This window comes from Citrus sinensis, chromosome 4, assembly GCF_022201045.2.
Source record: "Citrus sinensis cultivar Valencia sweet orange chromosome 4, DVS_A1.0, whole genome shotgun sequence".
NCBI lineage: Eukaryota > Viridiplantae > Streptophyta > Magnoliopsida > Sapindales > Rutaceae > Citrus > Citrus sinensis.
In genome coordinates this window covers 18,663,130-18,672,835 of record NC_068559.1, presented here as the reverse complement: position 1 = coordinate 18,672,835, position 9,706 = coordinate 18,663,130, and the positions used below count along the sequence as shown (strand labels likewise).

Below are 9,706 nucleotides of genomic sequence, written 5' to 3'. Positions count from 1 at the left end.
AAATTACGTGATTCGACTTTTAGCCTACGTCCACAGGTGAAGACAGAAGGAAAATATTTTATTAGTGAAAAGGAGTTACAAGTATTGTAGTGTTTTAGCTCACTTTCCAAAATCCCAATACACCCAAACTCTCAAAACACTAAAACAAGAGCTTATAATTTCAAGCTCTCTAAACTCTCTCTAAATACAAGAAAACTCTTCTCAAAATTGGATGAGCAAATGAGGGAATGAGCCCCTCTATATGAGCCCCGCTATTTATAGCCAAAATCTTGGCTACTATTCACGTATTTTTTTAATTATTTATTATTTTTCAAAATTCAAAGTTCAAAGTTTGATATTCAAACTTTGAATATCTAGAATTTTGAATTTGATATTCAAAGTTTGAATATCTAGAAAAGATATCAATCTTGACAGAGTTAATGTCTGTATGGTGTGTCTCACAAAACCATCATTCATAATCAGTGCCATATGTTAGTCAAAGACTATCTTACAAACCCACCATGAAAATGGCAGCTGAATGTAACAATCAAGTGCATACATGGCCAAACAAGTTTAATGGGTATCTAAAATTCACGATAAATGAAGAACAAAACCGGTGATCAAAGCAATTCGAGGCCAAAAATATATACAGATATGCAGACAACCGAGAACAAAGCAGAACGGAACCAATAATATTAAACTGAAATAAAACCAGAAACAGAAAAATTTGGAATTTTTTCTTATTTTTTAATATTTTAATGTTAATTATTAGTATTATAATAATATTATATCTTTATTATAAAGTATTGGATTCAAATTCGTGCTCGAAAGGGCAAAAGCAAACGCACGAAGCCAGGGAAAGGAATTCCCGAGAGTTTTCTCACCCAACTACAATTTTCAATTTATTCTTTCTATAATTGTTAATTAATTAATAAGTCAATTTCTTTTTTCATTTTTTTCTTTTTCTTTTTCTAACCCACGTAAATTAAAATTTTACGACAAGCAAAATTAAATATTTTACTATTTAAATAGATGCACAGAAACTCCATAACATACGTCACTTAAAAAATTTAATGAGCTAATTAATTTGATCACCAGTCACTTGATGTTGATATGATGAGAATAACAATAATAAAAAGAATAACTACTACTTTTAATTAAAAATAGTTAAAAAACTAAAATTTTAATTTTAATTAATTCTATGTAAATGCACTTTAACCCACTCCTCACCATCTCTCAAATTTATGAGAGACCATTCTCGTAAGATTCGTACAACAGACGCATGTTCAAATTGAGACAAAAATACTAATGATGTGATGTACCCATCTCATGTAAATTTTCTCCCAAAATAATTTTGGTGGCCAATTGTGTACTATGTACGAATAATCCTTATGAACAATTATATATATATATTTTTCTGTTTTGTTTTATAAAAATATATTTATCGCTGGAGAGATTTTAGACAGGACATCTAAATGAGAAGTTAAAAGAGATGTGAAGATTTTTACTCAGAGGATATAATTTTATATGTATGATTCTCTAAGCTAATCTCATGAATTATAATTTATTAGTTTGTGTTGCTGCACCAAACACCTTATATTTATGAGTATAATTACTTTATTTCTCTCACTACTTTCTAAATTTTTCTTCAATTTTTAAGGAAAAATAAAAGAAATCTCCAGTTTTCTGTTTTTTAAAACAAAAGATTATCTTACACATGCATGTCTCATACAAACTGTAATACAATTCTTTTATTTTCTAATTTTTTGAGCAGAGCCTATAAATTATATAATTTTACAAAAAAAAAAAAATTCTGTGAGTTTGTGATCCATACAATAATTTTACAAACTAATTGATACATGCCAGATCACTTGAGGGAAAAAAAACTACAAATACCAATCAAGCTCACTAAACTCTTTTAGTTTCCCAGGTGTCAAATATAACTTTTGGGGAAAGGTGATGCTTAATTGCTCGCTGCTGAGGATGTCGGCATACCTGAACGATTGCTCTCAGCCATGTACTTGTAAAATGCCGACCAGGATGATGGCAGCCCTGAACAACGGTGATAAGCCACGTCCTTGCGGAGTGCCTCCTGCATGTCTACTCTAAGTTTCATGAAGCCTGCCCTTTTTAGTTTCTGCTCTTCAGGAGTACCCTTTTCTAGGAGGGAATCATCGGACCAATCACAATCCAAAAACTCATCAATCAATTCTGAGCAATGAGGGCGGTTGCAATACCTAAACTTATCAACCACATCTGAGCAATGAGGGAAATAGCGTTGACCCGTCTCGACTGCGATCACGGAAAGTTCAGCAAATGCTCTAAGAAAATTATAAACATCCCAAGTTTTTCTTAAGAAATGCTACCAACATTAAGTGTGTTTTCCATTTTTTATTATTTCAGTTCATCCACTGGCATTTTAAGGATATAAAATGCATTTTGCAAGGGGCGTGGGGCATGAAATTCACAAATTTTATAACTAATTAGCCACAAATGAAAGGACTGAAGAGTCTTGGATTACATAATTTATTCTCTATAGGCTTAGGGTTCTCTTATCCACAAATGTCTAGGAAATAATGAAGTAAAAGATATCTGGCTGCGGAAGACATGGCACAATCAAGTCTTGTCCCCAAATAACAAGATCCCAGCTATCTGACTGCGGGTAAACATGGTATGGTCAAGAATCCTTAGGTAATGCTCCCATCCGGTTTTGCTTTAAATGAATTTTTAGTTTTGTTTCAGTGAAAGCTTTATTTATTCCTTATTTTATTGAATTAAGTACTTCCAAACTTTGAAACTTGATTCGAATTTGTTTTTAAAGAGATTTTATAACTGCTATTACTCTTTTACCACAACTGCCAATTTTAACTTCCCAATAACCTCCCTTTAAAATCAAACTAATGTAAAACTTTCTGTTTAAAGAAGCAAAATTTACGTTCCAAAAAGCTTCTGTCGGAAATGTTTATATTTTATATAAGTCCTGACTGTGTTTGAAAAATTACTCTGTTTCATTTGAAAGGTTAAATGAATTTTCTGAAAATATTGCACAAAGAATTCTTTTTGTTCATTATTAGTGTTTCTACTGATTGAGTTAACACACCCCTTGTCAATTATTTTTCACAGATGGTAGCAATTATTAATTCGAAGAATGCTTCGGAAGGATTGAGCTTTCATAAGGTTTCTAGCTAGATGTTTTTAATAATTAGTCGTGTATATTACTGATTTAATAATTAGTCGTGTGTATTATTGATTGAAGTTAGTATTTTGGCACAGTTTTAGCAGTTGAATTCTGTTTATGTTTGTATTTAGAAGACTTCTAGAACTATTTCTTTTTTTTTTTTAAATCATGGAAGAAGGATTGTAAGATTTATTTGCTTATGAGGAAGTATTGTTGTATAGTGATATGTTGATTAATTAGCTGGGCATAGTTTATGATTGAGAATCAGTTTTTCAAAATTTTGTGAAATCTATGAAAAGAGAAAGTAGATGACCTTTTGATATTTTGGAGATTTGGATTTACAAGCATTTAGTTTCGCTCAGATTCGATATGTGTTCTAAGCCCTAATTGGGTTTGGGTGTCACACCTTCAGTCCAGAGGTAAAGAGTTGATCTAGTGAGATTTAGTGTTTCAAGGGTTAGGCATTGCGAACTCCTTGAAAGTTTTGAAGGACACTGATTATGTAGGCATACCTGCAACAAATGTCTTTGGTGGTATAAAGCAAGGTTCTACCATTTTGTTGAGATATCAATGTACTAACAATTACCCTGTCTCTTTTGATACGTCTGATTACACCTAACAGAGCACTATAAAGAGATTCCAATTTACTTCTAATGAAATGGAAGGAGAAACCTGGATACATGTATTATTTAATTATAAAGATAATCAGTAAATAGAAAGGCGCAAAAGTTAATAAAGTATGTAAATACCTGTTTTAAGCAGAGTGAGCAGTCTCAATTGGCATCTTTTGGCTTGCTTAGAGGGCGTTTCATTCAAATCAACCTCCTTTAAGTTCCCACTTAGTCCTTTCCGACCTAATGCTGAAAGGCCAATGGCGATATCTGCACCTGCCATTTCCATAGCTACTCTAGCTTCAGAAGGAAACAACCGTACACAAGCCACTGCAAAATATTAAGAAGCTGTTGCGGCACTCATCCAGGATAGGCAAAAAATTTTTTGTACCTCATTACTTTTGGGGAAAAAAAACCAAAAAAAAAAAGTTTTGATGACAAAGTCTTGTGCAATTACTCATCAAAAACCAGTTCAGTGCAAACCGCCAAGCCTAGACCAGTATTCAGAATTGTCTATTCCAAAAAAGGGATCAAATCACATGACTGGCCAACAGTGTGCTCCAAGCACTGAGCCCATTTGTGTTTGAGATGCTAAGATGAAGGGACAATCGAATAGTAAAAAGAAGTGTGCTATGCACAAACTCTGAGAAGGTGATGAACTAATACCAGTAAAGAAATATCACCTCTATTTTCCAGATAGTCCAGATTCATTTGGAAAACATCATCTATCACCTCTGATGACATTGCCAAGTTCCCAGACGTGGAGTTCGTTGTCATATCTCTCTCAAGGACATCAATGCATAACCAGTCTTTGTTAGTTTCCTGCCCCTGCTTTGTAGCTTCAATATAATCCTTTCGCCTTGTCATTCTCCGACAGATTGCTACAGCTGTTTGCCCATCTGGTGTAGTTTCTGATGAGCATGCTCCCTTGCTCAGCAGAACCACCATCACTTCTGGCTCCTTACGCCTTGCAGCCACATGAAGCACCGTACGTCCTCTTGCGTCCTTAAGATTGATATCAGCCAAGCCCATATTGTGCACTTCCTTAAAAACCTTAGGGTTGCAGTAGGCAGCAGCATAGTGCAGAGCGTAAGCATCATCTAAAGTGACTTTATATTCATTCAGAAGAAGATTCAGCAGTTCAAAATCATCAGAGTCCAACGCCTTGTGGATTCTTCTGACTCTCTTTTCATGCATAGGATCCACTTCTTTTATGTTAGCTTCAGACTCCTGGTTAGATTTGACCCGGAGTGATTTGATTTGACTTGAAACTTCATCAGGAAGCTCTTTCTCGAGACAAACATTGTCAATATTTGACCTTGCAATTCTCTGGATGCAGAAAGAACAGAGCGGGTACAGTTGGCACTGCAGGGCAGCTACGAGAATTGGTATTACATCTTCCACAAGAGCCTCCCGAACCACCTTCAGAAGCCAATCCTACACGGACAGATAGAGTTTTGATTCAGAATAATATATTCAAAATTCAAATACCTCGCAGTGGGTAATTATTGGTAAATATCATAAAGCATATATAAAATGCTACACGGACGTATAGAGTTTTGATTCAGAATAATGTATTCAAAATTCAAATACTTAAAGGGGGTAATCTGTGCAGGAAAATAACAATGAGGGGGAAAATCAATGCCATGCTTATCGAACCTAAATGCCGGTGGACCAATGTTCAGAGACATAAGCTCACCTACACAAGATGTTATTCTACAGCATTATTGATTTGCTAGGTTATAACCTGGACGGGAAAAAGAGAATCTTTCGCATTCACTGCTGAGATTGGAAGTATGAGAGAACTAACTATCAAGATAGTGAGAAAATATGGATAAAACAACCTAAATAACAGCACAATCAAGCCAGCGCATGAACTGACACCAACCAAAATGAAAATTGGTGGCAAGTAAAATTTTCTCCAGAAGAAACCTTCCAATGCTAGTCTCCAATAGACCATTTCATAATCAGGCAATTTAATAAAAGTGAGACGAGTGTATCAACAAAGGAAAGGCGAAGTTTGTCAAAGTTGCAATATACAGATGTAGATAACATATCATCCACTAGAAATGTAGCACCATTGTTGGACCCTAAGTAACAGCTAGACATCCTTGAAGGCTTGAACAAATCTATGAAGCCTACAGACAGAAGTGACAATTTTCCTTGGTTCGAAACTCAACGCAAAAGCTTTTTGTGATAGGATAGGTGCACTTATCAAATTCAGACTCATGTAATCTATATACCTTTTTGGTTAGTTTTTATCATTCTTGGGTGTCAGTGTCAGCAAGCATTGATTCCTAGAGTTCACTGCCCATCATCATCATCTTTGTCTCTTTCAAAATAAAACAACAGATTCTTTGGCTCTTTGCAAGTCACAACTGAAATTGATTTCAATCCCACATATGTTAAAACTATACCAATAAGCATAAATTTAAGCAATACACGTAGCGGGGAAGCGCAACTACCTCATAAACCGAAACGACCTCTGTCATCTTAAAAGCAGCAGAAGCATATATCGACTCAATAACATAATTAATAGCAGGAGGGCAAACAAGATGAACACAAGTATCATCAACACACGTGAACACTTCTGAAGGAGGCGCCTTACGCATTCCAGTGTAAAGATAATGCAAGATATCATTAAAAGCTTCATATCCAACCTTCCTATAAGGCACCAAATCAGTCATAAGATACTTGGGTTTCCCCTCACTCACAGAACCATCACTGCTCAAATGAAAAAGCCAATGAAAAAAACGACTGCGTGCAGACAATATGCTGCGATTAACTGCCACTGATTTGCCGTCAACAACGATCTCAGCATCAAGCAATGGCTCTTCAGGATTGCTGCTTTGCCTCCTTAAGTTCAAAGTATCAAGATCAAAAGGGCCTGTCGATTGATTAGTAGACCAACAAGTCGGATATGATGAGACAAAACTCAAAGATGCCGCCTTTTCGTTTGCATTTTCCATGATTCTATCAAGAAAGAATAATATCAATCATAACGAAAGGCTTATGACTGAAGCTTGAATCATGATCGACCTACTTGATTAAAATATGAAAGTTTGACCCAAGTTCACCCGTCGTAAAGGTGTAATTTTCCTCCCCTGAGGTTAGGTGTATCTCCAGTATGATAGAAAGTATCAGCGTATCTCCAAACCCCCCCCCCCCCAAATTGTTTGTTGACAACTGAAACGACAAAGATACCCCTCACGCTAAAATCAAGAACTGAAAGCTCAAAATTTCGGCTGCTGTAATGTGCCTTGGCGTCAAAGGGTTAAGTACTTTCGAAATGACAAAACACCATGGACAATGACGTTACTGAGTCAATAAAAAAATAATAATAATGAATTAAATACAAGTATACAACTCTAGTACTTTGCAAGCTATAAATTGTTACATTTCGCAACAAAAAATAAATAGATAGATAGAATAAAAAAATAAAAACACATTTCCTATTTGTTTCATTTGCTTCTCAAGTTATACACAGTATCAAAGTTGTAAACACTGGAATCAAACCATGTATTCACAAATCACAAAGGTCAAAATATATAAAACAGATCAACAACAATTTATGCGCCGCGTTGAAAGTTCTCTCATCTAGGACTGGCAAGCACCCGAATGGCTGGATCACCAACAACAATTTATGAGCCACTGTGTCTTGTTTTCACTGAATTGCCGGATGATTAGCTTGGCCTTTGAAGCTGAAATTTTCACCTACAAGATCTGAGAAAATAATTAAATGAAGTAATATGACATACAATAAATTCAACAAAAAAAAAGGACAAATTGAACTATTTAACAATGTTGCAATTACCAAATCAGTAAGCAGAACAATTACTTGAGAAGACTTTTGACTTGTCTTAACCCAAAATTGTACCCAGTTTTACACTCTACTATGAATCTTATGAAGCCAAACTTAGTTTAACCTAACAACACTATTAACTCAGTTAAAAGAAACCACTGAGTCTTTGTAATATAGAGTCCAAGTCCTTCTATAATAAAGTATGCTCTGATACCAAAATAAAAAGATAAAAACACAAAGGATGATTATATTACTGGAAGAGAGAATACAAGATTTCAACCAAGTATTCTTCACTTAGACTCTATATTACAAAGACTCCAAGACTCGATGAAATTTAAGGAAAAAAAAACTTGATAAAACTAAAAGTAACTTATAATAGTCTATTGCAGCCGCATACAAAACATGAAGATAAATAAACATGGGTCTATTTTCTTGACACTACCAAGTTTTGGATTCAAAATCACCATATTATGATAATAATTTGCTGTGATTCCTGAGACACTATGTAGCAGCTTATATGTTGGCAATCATAGTCAAAGATGGTTGTCAAACATCCTGGCAAATCAAGAAGCTAATAAAGACCAGATCGCACTACATTGACATATATCAGTTCTTTGATATAAAGATATTGAATGTTATACACTCTAATCCCAAGTCCTGAAACATAAAACAAAAGTTCACTTCACACACTCATAAAACTAGACGGCTACAGAAAAGGAGAATAGACATTGGATATAGGTCAATAAACTACTAAGCTAATTAATGCACATGAAGGAATCTATTAGAGCTAGTTGTATAGCCCTTACCAGAGAACTCACAGAAGCATTCAATTTCCTAAAAGGAGATAACTTCAAACATAAACATTTTGATAGGCAGCAATACACATAAAATAGCTTCACTTGCCATTAAGTAATATGCTAGTATTGACTTACAAGATAGCAACTGATGATTCATTCAGTTGCACATACATATCCCTAAAGTCTTAAGTTTCAAATCAGATTGCTGCTTATTCCTTTATTTAGAAACATATTCGATGGTGATTAATCCAGACCTCTACGATGCCATTCAATTTTCATATTCTCATAATCATAAATTCATTTTTAAGAATATCAACTCCACTATTAAGAACACAAGCTTGATCAAACAATACTATTAGCTCATAAGCTCATCAATTGGATAAATAAAGTCACAATTCAATAAATTAACAAACCCATTTTCATTTTAATTAATAAAAAAACACCAGCAGTAGAGCAACTTCTTCAACACATCAACAAACCCATTTTCATTTTAATCAACAAACAACACCGGCAACAGAGCAGATTCTTCGACAAACTAATAAACCCATTTTCATTTTTAAATAAAAAAAATAATTCCCAATCACTGATTTCTAACGTGCAAAGAGTTTTTTCAAAGACTAACCTTGTACGCGATTGAGTGACGGTCGCCTCTAACGCCGACCGCAGGCGACACTCACTCGGCGCCATTACCCTTGATTCATCACCTGTTCTTTTCTTATCCGATTCTCTGAGCTAAAGTTGCAGGATTACGGTTGATTTGTTTATCTTCAAAGCATTTAGAGATGGAGTATGTGTGTGTTTTGGTTAGGTGAAGCAGACTCGTATTTGTTATGGATCGATTTGATGAAAGAGAAGACTCGTAGCTTCGTCCATTAACAATATGAAACGGTATACAAACGGCAGGGGAGAAAAGTGGGAGATACGCTAATACTTCCTATTAAAATGGAGATACGCCAAACTTTAGGGGAAGAAACTAAAAATTACCCGTCATGAAGGAAGCAGGGCAATCATATTAATAAAAGTAGAGTTTTGAGAACCATACATCATTCAAAGCCCATCTTTTAAGCTCATAAGAATCAGACTTTGTATATAGCCATTGGTAAATTTTACAATTTTAGTCGTAATTTATTGCATCCTTTCACTTGCTCATAATTTGATTGAAAAAAAAACTTTAAGTAATGTATGAAGTAATGTATGATATATGAAGTATTATTTTAATATGTCGTGGTCCAAAAAAATGGTCATTTATTTTTTTAATGGAGGAATGCCACGATGGCCGGTGAATAATGAGGATGACAAAACTGCAATGGTCAATTCCAGCGGCCTTCAAGCACTAGAA

At 34.7% G+C, this 9,706-nt stretch overlaps 1 protein-coding gene and 1 long non-coding RNA gene across 3 annotated transcripts; both read right to left on the bottom strand.

The window, feature by feature from the left end:
* Positions 1 to 1,716: 1,716 nt before the first annotated feature.
* Positions 1,717 to 6,930, bottom strand: LOC102622780 (BTB/POZ domain and ankyrin repeat-containing protein NPR1-like). Of its 2 annotated transcripts, none has more exons than XM_052439741.1 (4): positions 6,234 to 6,930; positions 4,452 to 5,205; positions 3,907 to 4,098; positions 1,717 to 2,271 (listed from the first exon to the last, which is right to left on the bottom strand). In XM_052439741.1, exons 1-4 carry the CDS (start codon positions 6,735 to 6,737, stop codon positions 1,943 to 1,945), a joined length of 1,779 nt encoding a protein of 592 aa, XP_052295701.1. In that variant the 5' UTR covers positions 6,738 to 6,930; the 3' UTR covers positions 1,717 to 1,942. The 2 variants fall into 2 exon arrangements, with proteins under 2 accessions (XP_052295701.1, XP_052295702.1); XM_052439742.1 differs by having other exon boundaries at positions 6,429 to 6,930.
* Positions 6,931 to 7,198: 268 nt separating this feature from the next.
* On the bottom strand, positions 7,199 to 9,493 carry LOC127901810 (uncharacterized). The gene is made up of 2 exons (XR_008054152.1): positions 8,990 to 9,493; positions 7,199 to 7,491 (listed from the first exon to the last, which is right to left on the bottom strand). It is a non-coding gene; the product is annotated as an uncharacterized LOC127901810 (long non-coding RNA).
* Positions 9,494 to 9,706: the final 213 nt, after the last annotated feature.